At 39.7% G+C, this 20,769-nt stretch overlaps 1 protein-coding gene across 1 annotated transcript in view; it reads left to right on the forward strand.

The window, feature by feature from the left end:
• LOC5567452 overlaps positions 1-11,355 on the forward strand; it is a 52,090-nt gene extending 40,735 nt beyond the window's left edge. Inside the window, exons 6-9 of the mRNA XM_021852861.1 lie at positions 9,204-9,307; positions 9,369-10,037; positions 10,097-10,291; positions 10,362-11,355. Coding sequence (XP_021708553.1) covers positions 9,204-9,307; positions 9,369-10,037; positions 10,097-10,291; positions 10,362-11,272 — 1,879 coding nt within the window. The 3' untranslated portion in view covers positions 11,273-11,355. The remainder of the gene's footprint in view (positions 1-9,203; positions 9,308-9,368; positions 10,038-10,096; positions 10,292-10,361) is intronic.
• The last annotated feature ends 9,414 nt before the right edge of the window (positions 11,356-20,769 follow it).

Raw genomic sequence — 20,769 nt, forward strand, 5'->3', positions numbered from 1 at the left:
AGCTCCAGGTTTTAAATACGTTTCGGTAATAACTGCTATATGCACGTTATTAACCGTAAGAAAATTAAACAGCTCGTCCTCTTTACCATTCAGAGAACGAGCATTCCAATTTAAAATATTTAAATTATTATTTGGATCCATTAGAAAAACGTAATCCAATAACAATTTGATTTGTAAATTTTACACCTACTTGGACTGCTTCAGTCATAGTGGTGGCTTTGAACATTGCATCAATCATTAGATTCAATTGTTCAGTTAGAAAATTAAAATCAGAGGCAGACATGTCATGTGATTTCCCATTAGAATTTCCGGTAGACGAAGAAGCGGAATTACCTGTGGCGGTAGGGTTTTTTCCAATTGATTTGAAACAAGTAGAATGGGTACCCATGGATCGAACAGGGGAGGAGTTCGAATTTCCTGCTACGATATCGGCAAAGGATTTACCGTGGGTAGATACATTCGAAATTGAAAGATTCGAACGGCTACCCGATGGATTAAAATTTGTTTGTGAATGAGTATGATTATGATCTTCCTGATGGGTATGATTCATGATCAAGCGATCGTTAACTGAAAAATGAGCATTGTTCGATACTCTACCAGGCAAATTGCGGAAACGACCGTTATCGTAACGGATATTATCTTTCATCTGCCTGGCACGAGCCTCAATGACCCTTTTGCGTGAAGGGCATTCCCAAAAGTTAGCTTTATGAGGGCCCTTGCAATTGGCGCATTCAAACTTTCTGGTATCTTCTTTCACAGGACAGACGTCCTTAGCGTGAACCTCCACAAATCATGCATTTAGCATCCATGCGACAATTTTTTGTACCATGACCCCACTTTTGGCACCGACGGCACTGAGTGGGGTTCTGGTAATTTCCTCCAGGTTTCTGGAAATGTTCCCATGTCACACGGACATCGAACATAAGTTTTGCTTTTTCTAAAGCTTTAATATTATTTAGTTCTTTTTTGTTAAAGTGAACTAAATAATATTCTTGAGAAAACCCTTTTCGAACAATGCCAGATTGGGTTCTCTTTTTCAAAATGATTACTTGGACTGGGGAAAATCCAAGTAAATCATTTATTCCATTTTTGATCTCTTCAGGTGACTTATAGTCACTTGAGAGACCTTTCAAGACAACTTTGAACAAACGTTCAGTTTTGTCGTCATAAGTAAAAAATTTGTGCTTCATCTCTTCAAGATGTTTGAGAAGAAGTTCGCGATCTTTAAGAGTTTCCGGCAAAACGCGACAGTCTCCTTTCTTTGCGATTTGGAAGGGAACCTTGATTCCCCTAATGGAGTTCAAGATCTCCTGCCTAAATCCCCAAAATTCGGAACAACTGACCACGATAGGCGGCACTCTTTGCTTCCTCACTTGAATCAAAGAGCCTGGGCTAGAGGCTGCTTCGATTTGATGTTCGGAAAATTTGTCTAGAGCATCGAACTGATTGCTCATTTCGATACAATTATTCATTTCACCCTTGGAAGAAAGTTCGCATTCCGGGGAAGCGTCCTTTCTTCCATTCTTGCCACGTGTAGTGACAGTTTTTGTTAGTTGTTGATACCATGTTTAGTTAATAAACGAAAGAAGACGTGACCTTCGAGAGGTTTTTTCCCAAGACGGTGTCCAAGAAGGATTACCACCGCTAGCTTTCGCCAACGGGTCCAACGAAAAATTGAAGGCACGGGTCCAAACAAGGATCGTAAAGGGATCAATAGTACTGAAAAGTACTGTTTTAGTAGCACTGAAAAGTACCGTTTTTAATTTTAGCACTGAAAAGTACTGTTTATGTAGCACTGAAAAGTACTGATTTATTGCTTTAGGTAGTTTTTAAGAAAACTTCCAATAGCAGAGAGAATTCGTGTACGCACAGCACGAAGGTACGATGCGCACTGAAACGATTTTGCTTGGTTTGTATTTTCTTTCGGTGAGATTTTGCGCAGTTGTACCAAGCGGGGAACCCGTACGCCACCGTGGGCCGGAAAACGGTTATGTATAGGAGCACCTTAATACTGGGATCCAGTCGAGAGCGCCTTATAACGAGCGGATACAGCGTTTTAATAAGTTTGTCACACTTCCGGATGCAGTTTGTCACGTGGCAGCCAAAGTTCAGCTTCTTATCAAGGGTCACGCCGAGGTATCCGACAGATTGAGACCAAGGAATATTAACTCCACTACAAGTAACTTGCCTCTGGGGTAGGTACCTACAACTCCGACGGCGTGTGAAGAAGATAGCTTGCGACTTAGCGGGGTTCACTTTTACCTTCCATTTCCTGTGGTATTCTTGAATGGAATCTTGGGCTTGCTGCAGTTTGTCCACTACTACTGTGGGATCTCGATTGGAGACTAGAAATCCTGTGTCGTCGGCAAAGAAGTAGTATTGAACTCCGTCGACTTTGATGACATCGGCAGAGAAAATATTGTACAGAACAGGACTAAGTACAGAGCCCTGCGGTACACCGAACGGTACATGCATCCGATCGGAGAGACAACCGTTTACCGATACTTGGAAAGTCCGGTCCTTCAGAAAACTACTTATAGTTTTTACCAGCATCATGGGGAAGTTTCCGAGAAGCATTTTGTGTAGGATCGCTTCGTGCCATACTGAATCGTACGCCTTTTCAACATCAAGTAGTATCAGACCTGACGAGATACCAAGTTGCAGATTGCGCCTGAGCGAACTGCTGAAGATTCTGCGTTTTCCTGTGGAGATCAGGAGGGCTATCGATTTAACGTGTTGCACCAATAAGTGTCTTTTTACCCAGTGACTTGTTTCTTTCAATTACTTTCAACTAGCCTGTTCTTTTGATTTTTGCTGTCGTAGTGCTTTATATATATTTTACTTACTCTTACAATCATTAGTAATTTTTCTTTCTTTTCTAAATTTGCTATTCTTTAGAGCTATGCGTATCTAGTTGAGAGATTTTGTATAAACATTGGATATTTTTTCGAATAATGTTGCTTCAACGAATTGCTGTTGGCATCAAAGTTGCTGTCATTTTATCAGAAATTTTTCCTTTTTTTTTGATATATGCTGTTCTTATTACATTGATTATTGGCACTTCTCATATTAAAAAAGAGGAATTAATTTCTTTAATAAGCTTATTTTTTATACTTCGTCCAAAACATTTCCCTTATCTCAAGCTAATAGTAAAAATGTGACACTAAATGATCAATTATAACAAACGCAAACAAAAATTTGAGCGGTAAAAACTACCATTTTAAGGGGTTAACTTAAACTCGCTGGCACCGGCAATTCTTAGCAGACTGGAAATGCGCTTGATTCAACCATGTATGTATACACTATAGAGCGGTTCCATTTGAATTCGAATGTCGGTTTACTTTTGTATTTTTTGATTTGGATGAAATTTTGCACATGCTTTCTTTATGCCCAAAAATGCCTTTTTGCATCATCGGCTCGCCATTTTGACTCTAGCCTTACTTTTGAGAAGGGCCTAAGAAAAAAATCCTTAATAATTTTCAAAAAATTATAACTTAGAAACGGTTTGTCCGATCAGTTTGATGCCTTCCGTAAAGTTTTAGGTTGTTGGGACTATCTGGAAAAAATATACACTGTAAAAAGAAATTGTAATTTTTTATATATCGAAAATAAAGCTTAAAAATCAATTTTCTCAAAAATCGTATTTTTGATTTTTTTTAATTTTTTATACGTTAAAGTAGAAAAAAAATGAAATCTTTTGCACAGTGGGTCAAGATGGAGAAATCATGGACAAAAAAGTTATGATTAAAAAAAAAGGTGAATTTGTTGAAAATGGTCATAATAAACTTTTCAAATGTTTCGGTAGCAATTAGCAAAATTTTCTCATATACCTTTTTCGTTGAGAATTTTGCGTACTTTCATAAAATCGGGTCGAAAAGCATTCGAAAAGTTTATTTAGACCATATTGAAAAATCAACCTTTTTTAAAAAATCATAACTTTTTTGTCCATGATTTCTCCATCTTGACCCACTGTGCAAAAGACTTCATTTTTTGTCTACTTTGACATATAAAAAAAAATCAAATATACCATTTTTGAGAAAATTGATTTTTAAGCTTTATTTTCGATACAGGTATGTTCCGTTTTTATCACGTTCCGATTTTGTCACGCTCCGATTTTGTCACGTTCCGATTTCGTCAACAAATTATTCCGTTTTTATCAACACACAAAAATTGTTTTTTTTTAAATTTTCAAAATGTTTCAAATATAAACTAAATACTTGTTTTCAAGCAATTGAGATGTTTTTTTATAGCCTCAGAGTAGAATTTTCGACATTTTGTTAATATTGAGCGTTTACGATACATGGTAGGTGTCAAGTCATATACGATTCAATAAGGTTTGACTACTTCTTATGTAACTATTCATTTGGAGTTTTCAAACTAAGCATGGGCCCAGATAGCCGTAGCGGTAAACGCGCAGCTATTCAGCATGACCATGCTGAGGGTCGTGGGTTCGAATCCCGCTGGTCGAGGATCTTTTCGTAAAGGAAATTTTCTCGATTCCCAGGGCATAGAGTATCTTCGTACCTGCCACACGACATACACATGCAAAAATGGTCAATCGGCAAAGAAAGCTCTCAGTTAATAACTGTGGAAGTGCTCATAAGAACACTAATCTGAGAAGCAGGCTCTGTCCCAGTTGGGACGTAACGCCAGAAAGAAGAAGAAGAAGAAGATGGTCTGTTAGACAAGATTGACCCATCCTTCAACAATCGAGAGTTTCTCTGGTCACGTCCTAGCAACAACTCGAATTTGTGATTAGCTGAATACGTTCTTAAGAGAGTTGCAGAGACCTTTCATTTTTCTTATACAGTCGAATTTCGTTCGTTGCACTGTCTTTAGGTGGGCTTCGTTTTAATTGTGCTCCCGTTAGGTGGGCTGTAGTCCACTAAAAACGAAGAAAAACGTCAATGTTTGACAAAATCTCGATTTATCAATGTTGGTAGTCCTGAATTTTCACTAGGTGGGCTACCGGTTTAGTGCAACGAACGAAAGTTGACTGATATGGCATAAAAGAATTTTCTATGTAAATTTGATAGACATATATACCACCCTCCCCATATGGTTTGATTTTTTGTATGAAAATAAAAAAAAATGCATAGCGCTTAAGATATCTTAAATCACCCTACCTCTCCCCATAACCGCTTACATGATCAATGGACGATCCCATATATGTTCAGTTATTTTTGATAAGGAGAATGGGAATGAACTCAAGAATTTTTGGGCAACGGCAAGAGACATGATTGAGTTTGTTTTTTATTCTTTTTTTTCTTTTTTTATAGGGCTGTCGACCTTGTCATATTTTGGACATTATCTTCTATCTCTCAAACTCGATAGCCTTGCATAAACCATAGCAAACAGCAATTGATTAAATCCTGTTCCAAGGGGTAAGAGAAGAGGTCCAGAAAAACTAAGCAATCTGTAGAAGATTTTGTTGCTATTTCAAATTTGCTGGAATTACCATCTTTGAGCAGACATGACCCTTTCCCCACATGGAGACTAAAAGGTTGATTAGGAGTCTTGAAACAATAGCCATACGCTTGTTCAGAAAACTTTACAAAAGAATTTCTTACCAAAAAGTTCTTATTTAGCGACGCTTGTTCTAGAGTTCTTACACTTTTGTGTTTTTGATGAACTTCTATATAAATAAAAATGGAATGGTGTTTGTACGTCACGAAATGCCTTAAGAACGGCCTGATTGACTTACATGATTATTTCACTGAAGCATTGGTCAAGTGTTCTAATGTGTTTGAGTGGAGGAAACAATTTTGAAAATTATCTGAAATAATTGAAAAAAAAAACCTGGATGCTAATATGTCGTTTTGTATGGGAGATTGCATGCCATTTTTCAGCAGCCTACTTGATGGCAAAACAAACCTTGACGGGACCACTAGTATTTAATATAATTTTTACTCAACAAAAAACTAGACCTAAACATTAGTTTATTGCCAGTCTATTTATGATCTAACGTAAAGCTAAAAAGCGATGGTGGTGCTGTTCTAGATTGGCGATGAGTGCATCCTTGTCGAAGTTGGTAGTAATAACTTTAAATGAAAGAACACCACGATAATTTTACTGTTAAATTTAACAATTCAAAGTTCCTTTTCGCAACATAACTCCATATTTAATCATCAATCGGATGTGACCAAAAATGCAAAAAAATGTACCTTGACAAAAAAGCTCTCAGTTGATAACTGCGGAAGTGTATATAAGAACACTAAGCTTAGAAGAAGGCTCTTTCTCAGTTGGGATGTAATGCCATAAAGCATAAGAAGAAACAATGAGGATGAACAGTAGAAAAAGAAGTTGTTTCTTGTTTGATTTTTCTTAATTAGAAAGCAATAATCAGCTTGCTTGTAGTTATTTTTACAAATATGGTGTACCTTGTGATGCAAAGGACATTTATATGATTATTATGATTATCGTTTCAATATTCTTTATTACATTCATTGAAATTCTTATCAAATAGTTTTATGATGATTTATAATAAAATCATATTGATTGATAGGAGTCGGCAATCAACTTCCATTACGAACCTATAAGAATGAACAATCTAAAGGCACCTCACAGCTTCTAAACATCAATACTGTGCATTTATAAGATGAAAATGTGTATTATCCCGACAAACCTGCAATTTTCATTTCAAATTTGTAAAATATTTTGTCTAAGAAAATTATTCCGTTTTTGTCACGGTTCCGTTTTTATCAACTGAAAATCGCCGACCGTGTTGATAAAAACGGAACATACCTGTATATAAAAAATTACAACATTTTTTTTACAGTGTATATTTTTTTTTCCAGATAGTCCCAATAATAACCTAAAACTTTGCGTAAGACTCCAAACTGATCGGACAAACCGTTTCTAAGTTATATTATAATGACCGAAAGTTGAAAATTATATCAGATTTTGTATTAAAATCGCTGTATCTTTAAAACGGTAAAAGTTAGCCTGATTTTTTCGTATACCTTTTTTGTTGTAAATTTTGCGTACTTTCATAAAATCGAGTTTAAAAATATTTAAAAAGTTTATTATGACCATTTTCAAAAATTCACCTATTTTCAAAAAATCATAACTTTTTTGTCCATGATTTCTCCATCTTGACCCACTGTGCAAAAGACTTCATTTTTTGTCTACTTTAACATATAACAAAAATAAAAAAAAATCAAAAATACGATTTTTGAGAAAATTGATTTTTAAGCTTTATTTTCGATATATAAAAAATTACAACATTTTTTTTACAGTGTATATTTTTTCCAGATAGTTCCAACAATAACCTAAAACTTTGCGGAAGGCACCAAACTGATCGGACAAACCGTTTCTAAGTTATAATTTTTTGAAAATTATTAAGTATTTTTTTCTTAGGCCCTTCTCAAAAGTAAGGCTAGAGTCAAAATAGCGAGCCGATGATGCAAAAAGGCATTTTTGGGCATAAAGAAAGCATGTGCAAAATTTCATCCAAATCAAAAATATAAAAATGAAATTTGGGAAAAAAGTCGTCATTTTCTGTGGAACCGCTCTATAGTCGAACTCAGTTTGATGAAAACGATTTCTTTCGAATGTGAGGTGGTTGGATGGACCACAAACATAGTAATTTGTTCTGAAATTCCATAATAGTTTCAAGAATGCGCGTAGTCAGCTAAAATAGTAATTTTTACCACAAATTTTTATCCCGTGTACCATAATTTTTGAATTCATTTTAATGACACTTTAAGACTCATAATCCATTCGGCCTTACAGACTTCGGCCTTATGACGCAGCATCCTATGATATTACTTGTCATTTGATTTCAGAATGTTTGCAGGTTACCCTACTTGTGTGAGAAAAAACTTTTGATAAACTTAACCTTACTAAAGGAGGAGATGCATCAAAGCCACTGCTCAAATTTTCAATAGCATAAATCTGGAGATCCAGAAAGCCATTCACGCTGAAAATTTTAACGATCAGTAACCACCAGCGAGAGACCAATCGATCAAGTTTTCAGCTTAAATGGTTGTCTGGTTCTCCAGATTAGTGCTCTTAAAGATTTGAAATTTGGCTTCAATTCATCTTTACCTTAACCTAAATGTATAGCCACATAGAAACAGACATAACACTCAGATTTATTGCATAGGACAGTAAGCGCTGCATTGTAATATTTTGTTATGTGCCACATGCTCACTCGTGGCGCTTGTATCGTATTGTTCGAGTTTGACGATTGCGCACTACCTCCATCTAGTTTTCGTAAGGCAGAAATCTGTTTTTTTAGTGTTGGGCGATAATTTTAGTACTATGTTTTAAATTGACAATTGTTCTGACTGTTATGTCTGTGATATACCGTTACTTTACCTAATATATAAGTAAATCGACATGGGCTTCGATATTTTTTATTTATAATAGTTCTCACTTTTTTTTTAATCAGTCACCCAAGAACTGATTGAGAACACTTTTGAAACCCGGTTCGTTATCGTAACGGACATTACCGTTCATCTGCCTGGCACGAGCTTCGACGACTCGCCTACGCGATGGGCAAGCCCAAAAGTTAGATTTATGAGGGCCCCCGCAATTCGAGCATACGAATTTTGTGGTACCATCCTTCACTGGACAGACGTCAGCGTGAAAAAAAAACCTCCGAAAATCATGCATTTAGCATCCATGCCGCAATGTTTTGTACCATTCAGGTTTCTGTAATTGTCCCCATGTCACACGGACATCGAACATAAGTATTGCTTTTGTTAAAATTAACATTAAATTAATTAATTAGTGATTACTTGGACTGGGGAAAATCCAAGTATAAATCATTTATTCCATTTTTGATCTCTTCAGGTGACTTATAGTCACTTGAGAGATCTTTCAAGACGACTTTGAACAAACGTTCAGTTTTATCGTCATAAGTAAAAAAAATGTGCTTCTTCTCTTTAAGATGTTTGAGAAAAAGTTCGCGATCTTCAAGAGATTCCTGCAATACGCGACAGTCACTTTTCTTTGCGATTTAGAAGGAGACCTTGATTCCCCTAATGGAGTTCGTGATCTTCTGCCTAAATCCCCCAAATTCGGAACAACTGACCACGATAGGCGGTACTCTTTGCTTCCTCACTTGAATCAAAGGGCCTGGGCTAGAGACTGCTTCGATTTGGTGTTCGGAAAATTTGTCGAGAGTATCTGACTGATTGCTCATTTCGATGCAATTATAAATATTAACCATATTCAAACCTTTCATTTCGTTTTAGGTCTCGAGGAATAAATATCGTGGACTTTGATAGATACGTCCTCAAGAAGAACGTCGATCAAACCATTACTGGAAAATGGGTCTTCCATGATGCTGAAGTTTACGGTAATCAAACACTTTCCCTCTACAGACGTAGTCTTCAACGACCTCGATATTTTCATTGTAGGAAACCTCAATTTGACCACCCTAAACGGCCTGGACATCAGACGGGACATCCTGTTGAACCACGCTGAGCAGGTAACGTTCTCTGGAGCCAAACGAATTGACAACCTTCGAGTTCATAACCTCCGATGTCCGGATCCATGCATCATCCAAGGGGTGGACTTTAGCGAATGGTTCGCCAACTCTGTTCGTCTGGATCGGAACCATACCGTCGAGGGCGTCACCTATCTGGAAGGGGCTACCATCCTGGGAGACATCGAATCCCGTGGCCCAGTCAACAATGTTACGTTTGATCCTCAGAGTTTGCTTCTGAAATCGGTTCCACAAACGCTGGAAGGTACCCTGTACCTTAAAACCAAATTTCCAGAACACAACTTGATCTACCAGTCGTCGATCGAATCTTTGGAGGTGAACTCCATCAACGGCAAGGATTTCAACCGGTTTATGGACAATCTGGCACGTGTTGAGGAGGGTAAAGTAACGATAGATACCCCGGTAACGTTGGTTCAGAACTTGAATGCCAAGAATGTCGATACGGGCGATAGTAAGATGTTCGATGTGAACATCAACCAACTTCTGCAGGAAGTGGAATACGGCGATCAGCTGAGCCAATACGAAACGAAGTTGCGACGGTTGCACATGGTTGGTCAATCCTTGGTGGAAACACTCAGTAGTAAGTTCGTTAGAGCGTTCTTGGTCACTATGCAGTTATTGATATTCTCTGAATTTCAGCCAAAACTCCTTATCTGAGTCACTATCAACCGATAAAGCCTTTGCCGGGATACTTCCGTAGCGTAGTTACTATTACGTTACCCCTTTCACCAATGCCGATCGAGTTACTGGCTGCGCACGTGGACGACGGAAATCGTACGGCCGTTGAGTTCTACAGGTGGAACAAGAAGGATTCGCAGTTCCATATTGCTAAAGGTTTGACATGCTACTCAAGCCTATTATTTCTACATTGCATGAAGCGTTACATTCCTTATCATATTTCTAGGTTTTCCACCCATCACTTATCCGACCCTTCAGATCACCAAGACGAAACGAATCGTCTTGGGTGGCGTGCAGAACCTCTTCGTTGAATACTACGACCACAGCCGTCATCTGTATCGACAGTCCATCCTTGACCTCGAAGCGCCGGACTTCACAGCACCTAAGAAGACACCGAAGTTCACCTCGATCTACGAGTTCAACAGTTCACTACCCAGGGATATTGTGGCACTGAAGGTCTTGGATCTGGACTGCGTCGGACTCTACTCGCCTCACATCGATGGGCTAAACGTGTACTGCCTCCAGTTGGAGAATCTGGTGTACTACTTGAAGTTCCATCAACTGCTTACCACGCCCGCCGTCAATCAAGCTCTTCACCTAGACGGACGATTGATCCTACTGAGCAGAGATAGCCTATTGCAAGTGTGGCGACCACGGGCCGACTACAAACTAGGTCTCTTGCAGCTAATCAAAATAGCCCATCCGACTTCGCTAACCGTAGCCAAATTCGAGCAGCAGCTGTTCATCGCCATTAATTCGGACCAGGCACTGACCGAGGCGTCCGCCCATCACGGTTCCATAGAGATTTGGCGCGATCTACGACCCCAGCATCACAACAGCACCTTCAACAAGTATCAAACCATCCTGACCAAGATGCCCAAGCAGATCCAGTTCTCGGTCCTGGCAACCACTTCGGAACTGATGCTGTACACTTTGACGGAGAATCCGTTCCACCCGTTGGTGATCTACCGCTACGAGGGTGTGGCCGGATTCCGCGAATATCTGACGAGCAACGCGCTGCGAACCAGCAGTAAGCGGTTCACGGTGGTCAAACTGGATCGCAAACAGCGGGAACTGTTGGCGTTGGTGAGCGATCGGGAAGTGACGTGGATCGAAGCTGTCATAAAGGGGAGGTAGGGAATTTATGTAGATTTGTACGCACGTACAAAACCTGGTTTTGTTGATTAGTTTTGTAATAAAATGTTTCGTTCTACGTTCGATGTCGCTAATTTTATTTTGGACTCTTAACCTTTCGGACGTCGCGCAAATTTTTGTAACGTGAGTAGTCGCGCGTTGTACTTTGTACAACACCCTTGGCTTTGCGAATATCCCACTCAGAAAGATGGCGTCTTCGGCAAAATTTTTCAGTAGCCAAGAAATTGCCTCAAGGGCTCAAGGGCTATCATTATTTTAGCCTATTTTGCCACTAGGCAACGCTAGTGAGCATGAAACTTGTGTTTCGCAGATCTCAGGATCCTGACTACCTACTTAGAAAGGTGGCGTCTTCGGCAAAGTTGTTCGGCAACTCAAGGACTATCATTATTTGAGTAAATTGATTCAAAACTATGCCACCAGGCGGTGCTAGTGAGCATAAAACATTTGTTTTGCAAATATCTCAGGAGCCTGATCACTTAGAAAGATGGCGTTTTAGGCAGAGTTATTTGGTAGTTCAAATTCTTTCTTTGTATAATCCTTAAAGTTCGAGATTTTGTAAAATAATGATAGTCCCTGGGCTTCTGAGCAACTTTGCCGAAGGTGCCTGTCTGAAAAATCAAGATCATGCAGTATCCGCAAAACAAAAATTTTATGCTCACTAGTGCCACCTGGTGGCAAAATATCCTATTTCTTGGCTTAAATAATGATAGCCCTTGAGCTACTGAACTACTTTTCCGAAGACAATATCTTTGTAAGTGGTCAGGCTCCTGAGATATAAGCAAACAAAATTTTCATGCTCACCGGACACCTAGTGGCAAAATTTTGAATCAACTAGCTCGAACAATGATAGTCCTTAACCTACTAAACAACTTTGCTGAAGACGCCATCCTTCTAAATGGTCAGGATCCTGAAATATCTGCTAAACAAAAGTAAAACTTCCATGCCCACTAGTGCCACCTAGCGGTCAAATTCCGAATAAAATGGGGTACCGTCAGACAGCGCATCACCTCCAGAACAACTTTACTAAAGATCCCAATTTTCTATATTATCTGGGTTTTGAGATATACCGATTTCAAACTGTGGTTTACTCGAACCGTATATAATGCGTTCATTATTATGCGACTTCCATGTACATTTATTGATTTTACCGTATTATAAAGGGTCATACTGTAAATAAAAGTTGTCGAGTATTGTTTTTAAGAAGATTCTTGAGGAACATTTTGGTTTGGTGTCAATAGATATCGTTATTGCAAAATTATAGCATATAAAACACGAAGGTAATAGTTCATATGATTGTACATATTCCATACTTGCCTAGGTATCCTCTAGAATAATTTGAACATTTCACCTACACTAAATCTCATAGACTAGAAGATATCAACCGATCAGTAAAGACTGACTCCATCAGTATCGCATGTCTCTATTGCCGGATGCGACTCATATTCGCCATGCCATGTTTCACTCGGTCAATCCACTTAGCTCGCTAAGCTCCACGTATTATTCGTCGGATGTGAGTCAGTTGTCCAGAGTTGGGTTTATTCTTTTGATCGAAAACCGCTTTGCATTCCCGTTCACGCCAGTAAAATCAAATGGGCCATGGATTCGAACGAACAGGATTCGATCGCAAGTTCGATTTGCCGTAAACGTGCACATTCGTAAACGATCACCGAAAGCAAACAAATAGATTGGATTTTATAAACATTTCGATATCTCGGTTGCCACAAGACACCTTCGACACTTCAGTAGTCGCGCTGTTGTATTTTGTAAAACAGTTGTGAAAAAACCTCGCTTATCTTACATAGCATCAGTGTCCAGCAGTCCAAAGGTCCTTCACCCTGTCGAAGTCCCGATGCGATTCGAACGAACTGTCCAATGAGAATATGTACTAAAGTGTTTATGAGTACCCAAACAGGGTTGCCCCCCTTTTAGCTGAAATTAACTATTTTCGTCCATGTTCTTCTATTACATACGTGAGAAAAATATTGCATGTTTTGCAATTTTCAATAAGGCAGATACAAATATTAATTTTCTTTTATGTCCGAGACCACTTGGAAGGTACGAGGGGGGGATAAAAATAAAAAAAGAACAAAAAAATTAAAATGAAAAAAAAATATTTTTTCGAATTTTTATTTTTAACGATACTTGTTAAACTTTTTTCAATCGTCATTCATTTCATTCATTTATTTAGGGTAAATGATGGCTTCGGCACCCTGAGGGTATTTTCGGCAACACTAACTTATCGTCCTTGTTTAAATTTATCTATGGAACAAGAGTTAACTTCAATGTACTCAACATATTCCTTAAACTATAATCTTCCATGTAAATCACATCTTTCACAAAAATATTATAAAACATGGGTTTTATCATTAAATCAAATAAATGCTTACGAAATTATCGTCATTCGTGAGCTGCCGAATAAAACAACACAAGAACTGCTTAACAAAAACTCACCACTTTAAAAGGTCCAATTCTCAGCTCCAATGCCAATTTTTTCACACAAGCTACGCACCGATCACTTATGCTCTATTGAACTTGTGATTTGTATATAAAGCACTCGAAAATACTTAATTTTTATGCTTTAAATCACAAATTGAAATTAATGCACTTTGATTTCCTCGGCAATCAATTTTTATTGCTGGACTAGGTTGCCAGAAAACCATGTTCAATTGCGGTGTATTTATTATTCACGATTTAAATTCACCGAAAAAATAAAACACAACTAATTAATTTATTGGAATTAGCCAAGAAAGCATGCATTGGTAACAATTGAACCTTTTAATACTTTCTTATTAGTAGATTGTAGGGCGTAATCTTCAATATACTGAGAAACATATAAAAGATACGTCTTTTAATAGTTGAACTATTTTGGCAACACTCCTGTTGTTCTACAGGCAATCAGAGGATGATGTTTTTGTGTCAAGTCATAAGTGCATTGATTTGCAAAGGGCCTATTCTGATTTTCTCATACACTGAGAAAAATAGGAACGCAAATCAATTTTACTGGCAATGTTGATCCGAATGAATCGAACAATATTCATGAACCAGAAAAAAATCGTGGAACATTGAAAACAAATGTGCAAGTACCGTCGTTGGGGGTGAGATTTGGCCAAAAATGCGTAAGTCCTCATTTATTTTTGAACAAATTTCGCAATTTGCCTTGATGTGTTCGGCTAAAAAAAATATGTATTCTCATTGCAAAAATATATTTCACGGGCAGGCATCAAAATTATCAGATAGACGATGATACAATCATCTATCTGATAGACAACTGATACTACCAGTTCAGCCAGATGATACTATCACTTCTTGTCCATCCTGATAGTATCAATGAGAGAACCCAGTCAACATTTCGGTTGGTATATTTTTTGCTTTACATCATTATATATGAATCAAATCACTCGTATAAAATGCATGAAAACGCTATATACACACCAAAGTGGAGGCCATATACGCACTTCGCACGACTTTTTCAGACTTTCCATGGCCAGCAATACGATGCCACAAAATTCCGATAAAAATAAAAAAAAAAGTTTCCAGTGAGACTCGAACACCGGACCTTTGGATACCTAAGCCGGTACCATACCACTATACCACAGACCGCTACATGTGTATGGTGTGATTATTTGCTAACATGAAAGGAAGTTTGCTATACAGCACACACGCTTTGTTGTTCTTTGAAGCCCACCGCCAGAAGATACTGACCTCAGGTGGCAAATTTTGCTAAGTTATTGCGATTTCATTTGATGCTAATCTGCATTGATATATAATCTGTCAGTTTATACAACTTGATGCGATTCTAGATTATACTATTTACGGCATGGTTTGTTGTCAACAAATTTTGTCGACAATTAATCGTAGTGGAGAATTATATACAATTTGTGTTAACATTTATTCGTTTTGATTTGACATATTGTGCGATTCTGATTTTTGACGTATGAACATGAGATTTTTGGCGCACATCCTTATACGATACGTGGTTCACTGGGAATGGTTCCTATCAGAGAAAGAGGATAGAGTGATAGTATCCCTATCCCAAAAAAATATTATGATGATACTATCAGTACAACATCTCTCAAATAACAATGATAGAGGTTCTATCTTTATCAATTGATAAAAATAGAATAAAAATTGTTGGACGATGAGTTTAGAAAAATTAACTAAATTCCATATTTAGCAATCCAATGTGGCGGCTTCAGGAGTGTAAGAATTGTTGGAAACTCATGCAATATGGGTATATGGGTATGACGAAAATTGATATCCGTTGCCATTTTGAAATTAGTAAAATCATTGAAAACCTATGCAATATGGGCATTTTCGGAACGGGCGCGACGAGGGGATGACGAAAATCGATACTCGACGCCATTTTGAAATCCAAGATGGCGGCATCTGGTCAAGGAAAATTGTTGAAAACCCATGCAATATGGGTATTTTTGTTCTTCGACCTTTTGTCCTTTCGACCTTTTGTCTCTCGACCTTTCGTCATAGATTGCGTCTATCGACGCCTAGATGTGGGGTGATGCTAAAACGATAAATAAAGCTTTCGTATTGCAATCGTTCCATCTTTCTTAAGGCAAAATGTATGAATTTCTATAGTCCAGATCGCCGCATCAATAATTGATATGCAATAAGAACAAATCAAGAGAACCGTGTTCGACCATTCCTTCCTCCGCAACGGTCCTTGTATGAAAATGTAAATTTTGTGTGTGAGCCGCAACGTTTGAGCCTACTCCACCTCCCCCTAGAGCGTTACGTAATTTGTGGACGGCGCCTTAGTCTGCACAAATTTAGTGACGTTGTGTATTCAATATGACTCTCAGCTTTTCTATTTATAACTGCAATGCTGTTCTCAGTGTAGTCTGTATTTTTCTGCATTGGCCCTTTCAACGAGTAGAACATAATGAGTGACGTTCAATTTCAGGCATTGTCAACAAATACGAAAGGTTACCAAAACATAACCTAGTTTTTGTACTTTTTTGGATTGCCGAAGAGAACAATTTTGTTGCCGACAATAGTAATTGCATTGCCGATAAAAGAACAAGTGCCTCGTGACTTTGGTGAGGAAAAATAGACGATTTAGAGAACAAAATAGTGTTTTGTGCATAATAATTCATAAATTAAGTGTGCTCAAGTGTAGTTAAGGTGTCTCCTGTTAATTGTTGTGCTTTGTTGTTGTGTATAATTGCCTCCCTAAAAGTTCAACTGCTTAGGCTGCCGACAATACGTAAGTTCCCCTAGTTAACATCTACACAGATAACACTGAATCAACAATTTTACGCCACTATACTCGGTTCGTGGCCGCATCTCTCCATCCTCGGTTCTGCCCCACGCTCGCCAAATCGATACGCACTTGATCCGCCCACCTAGCTCGCTGCGCTCCACGCCTTCTTGTACCAACCGGATCCGAAGCGAATACCATCTTTGCAGGGTTGCTGTCCGGCATTCTTGCAACATGCCCTGCCCATCGTATCCTTCCAGCTTTGGCCACCTTCTGGATACTGGGTTCGCCGTAGAGTTGGGCGAGCTCGTGGTTCATCCTTCGCCGCTACACACCGTTCTCCTGCACACCGCCGAAGATCGTCCTTAGCACCCGACGTTCGAAGACGCCAAGTGCTTGCAGGTCCTCCTCGAGCATCGTCCACGTTTCATGCCCGTAGAGGACTACCGGCCTTATGAGCGTTTTGTACATGGTACATTTGGTGCGGGCGTGAATCTTTTTTGACCGCAGCTCCTTCTGGAGCCCATAGTAGGCCCGACTTCCACTGATGATGCGCCTCCGTATTTCACGGCTAACGTTATTGTCAGCCGTCAGCAAGGATCCAAGGTAGACGAACTCGTCGACCACCTCGAACGTATCCCCGTCTATCGTAACACTGCTACCTAGGCAAGCCCTGTCGCGCTCGACCCCACCAGCTAGCATGTACTTTGTCTTGGCCGCATTCACCACCAGTCCAACTTTTGCTGCCTCGCGTTTCAGGCGGGTGTACAGGTCTGCCACCTTTTCAAATGTTCGGCCGACGATGTCCATATCATCCGCGAAGCAAATAAATTGGCTGGATCTCGTAAAAATCGTACCCCGGCTGTTAAGCCCGGCTCTTCGCATAACACCTTCTAGCGCAATATTGAACAACAGACACGAAAGTCCATCACCTTGTCGTAGTCCCCGGAGGGATCCAAACGAACTGGAGTGTTCGCCTGAAACCTTCACACAATTTTGCACACCTTCCATCGTCGCTCTTATCAGTCTCGTGAGCTTCCCGGGGAAGCTGTTCTCGTCCATGATTTTCCATAGCTCTACGCGGTCGATACTGTCGTATGCCGCCTTGAAATAGATGAAAAGGTGATGCGTTGGGACCTGGTATTCACGACATTTTTGGAGGATTTGCCATACAGTAAAGATCTGGTCCGTTGTCGATCGGCTGTCAACGAAGCCGGCTTGATAACTTCCTACGAACTCGTTTACTACAGGTGACAAACGACGGCAGATGATCTGGGATAATACTTTATAGGCCGCATTTAGAATGGTGATCGCTCGAAAGTTCTCACAATCTAACTTGTCGCCTTTCTTGTAGATGGGGCAGATTACCCCTTCCTTCCACTCCTCCGGTAGCTGTTCTGTTTCCCAGATTGTGCCTATTAGCCGGTGCAGACAAATGGCCAGCCTTTCCGGACCCATCTTTTTTATGAGTTCAGCTCCAATACCATCCATACCAGCAGCTTTATTGTTCTTGAGCTGGTGAATGACATCCTTAACCTCCCTCAAAGTGGGGGCTGGTTGGTTTCCATCTTCCGCAGTACTGACGAAGGTATTTCCTCCGTTGTCCCGTCCTTTATTGCCTGTGCTCTCAGCACCATTCAGGTGCTCGTCGAAGTGCTGCTTCCACCTTTCGATCACCTCACGCTCGTCCGTCAGAATGCTCCCATCCTTATCCCTGCACATATCGGCTCGCGGCACGAAGCCGTTGCGGGATGCGTTGAGCTTCTGATAGAACCTACGCGTTTCCTGAGACCGGCACAGCTGTTCTATCTCCTCGCACTCCGTCTCCTCCAGGCGGCGTTTTTTCTCCCGAAAGAGGCGGGTCTGCTGTTGCCGTTTCCGTTTATAGCGTTCCACGTTCTGCCGGGTCCCTTGCTGCAGCATGACCGCCCGCGCTGCATTCTTCTCCTTCAAAACCTCCTGGCACTCCTCGTCGAACCAATCGTTCCGTCGACTCCGTCCCACGTACCCGACGTTGCTCTCAGCTGCATCGTTGATGGCTGCTTTTACTGTTCTCCAGCAGTCCTCAGTGGTCAGAGTAATTCATAACTGTAAGGGATTGAAAGCCATACCACACACACTATTTTTTTTTTCGTTGAAATCAGCAATGTTTTGTTGAAATTCGTTGAGCTGATATTTCCAGTAAATCAAATTGCTGAGTTTTAGTAGAAACCTGTTAATTTTTCAGCGTTCTGCATTGAAGATCAGCAATTCGATTCACTAAAAATGTCAGCTCGACAAATTTCATCAAAAATTATCCGATTTCAGCAAACAATTATTTGGTGTGCAATTATGAATCACAGATAAGACGATTCCGAAGGAAATGCAAAAACGTATGCTTTCACTAACATACCTTTCGTACAGCGCCACCTTGATTATAAATCACTAGTGGTCCCGGCAAACTTCGTCTTGCCATCAAGTAGGCTGTTGGAAAACGCTATGGATCGTCCCATACAAAACGACAGTTCCGTTCACTTTTGTTTGTACAACATTCCTGGCGAATGTTCTGGAATTTTTATACACACAAACACGTCGGAGCCCCTGACGAACAAAGCGGAGGAAGAATCATTCAAATCCGTGGACCCGTTCGTAAGCCATTTCGTGACATACAAACACCATTCCATTTTTATTTATATAGATTATTCCGGAAAATGACCCTTAACTGATCCATAACTGTGGGGTGACTGTTCGTCTCCTTTGGGACGGTGTCAGCTGTTTTTGTTCTAGGAACACTATCACAGTTTTTCCTAGCTTATGTTTCCATTGTGCATTGAACGCAGATACAATCAATCTTATGTCGTTTTCTTTTTTAGGAACTGGGTCGGTGATTACTTCGGTCGAACCTCAATCGGGTTGGGGTTGAAACTGTGATTCAGAACGAGTTGCGCCAATTCCAACATAGGTTCAAAAACGAATTCGACATTACAAAGGTTATAAACAGTTTTTCCTTCTAAGTTCCGTTGGTACGTGGCTAGCCACGTAGGGTACGCTAGTTTTTAATTGTTTAAACAATAATTCAAACAATATATTATAATAATACAAAATTGAGGTGTGGACAATACCTCAACAACTGAACAATACGTAGGGTTACGGTCTTAATTTGAACCTTTTATTATTTATTTATTTGTACAGCGTAATAAGTCAATGATCATGCCAAAATGATGAGACAAATTTCCTCTATGAGAGAAAAATACGTCGAAAATAATTCAATTGTAAAGTACTATTTTTTTTTTCAATATTTTGGACCCTTAAAGTATATCCAGCTTTTCAAAAGAGCTAATGGCTGCCGCAAACAGGCTCACTTTCTGGTAGGGTTCGTTCGATTTGACGTTTAGCTTGGGTCTTTTTAAGGCTCAAGAATCCATCATTCAATCATCAAAATTTGAAAACCAGTTTTTTTGTTCAAATTTCAATCAATCCTTATGAAAATCTATCATCGTATTTCAGATAGCAAGTGCAATGCAATGATAGATTTTCTTGAGCATTGCTTCAATTTTGAGCAAAAAAACTGGTTTTGAAAATTTGTAAAACGATGATGGTTATTTTCCTCTTAAATTGAGCGGACCCAAGCCAAACGTCAAATCGAATGAACCCTACCAGAAAGCGAGCCTATTTGCGGCAGCCATTAGCGCTCGTAAAAAGCTGGATATGGACCCCCAGCATTTACATTCGATTGAAGACTAATCCTGTGATAGGGTAGATCGTCAATGATTGCATGGTTATGGCTGCAGCGTCAGTTATTCGGCTTTCAAAATATGTCAGAATCTCTAAAACCTATCAGAATTACGTAAAAACCTGCAGATATATTAAGCAATCGTCGATGCTTGTGCTTTCAATTCGAATTGAGCTTGAGCTTGAGCTTGATTGGCCGCCCGTGGATGCACTCCAGTATCGCCAGATCAGCTGCACTTACACAAGGAACCAACCGAATGACTGCTTGGGACTAACAGGCATCCTCAGTGTATAAGTGCTGGTGATCTTCTATTTTTTAGGCAACAATGGCACCTGCCACGTCAGAATGCAGACCAAAGAGGGGAAGGGGGAGGAATTGATGATGCATTGAACTGGCTCCCACGTAGACCGTATATTCCACTGCATCCACGCCAGTTCATGCGGGAGTGTATGGATTGGGGGAAAGGCATGGCAGAGAGGTTTGCTTTTGTGGTTAGCAGACTGCCTATGTATCAGGCGTAAGAAAGGCGTGCGCGTGGAAGTAGGAAGCGTT

This window comes from Aedes aegypti, chromosome 3 (assembly GCF_002204515.2).
Source record: "Aedes aegypti strain LVP_AGWG chromosome 3, AaegL5.0 Primary Assembly, whole genome shotgun sequence".
Classification (NCBI taxonomy): domain Eukaryota; kingdom Metazoa; phylum Arthropoda; class Insecta; order Diptera; family Culicidae; genus Aedes; species Aedes aegypti.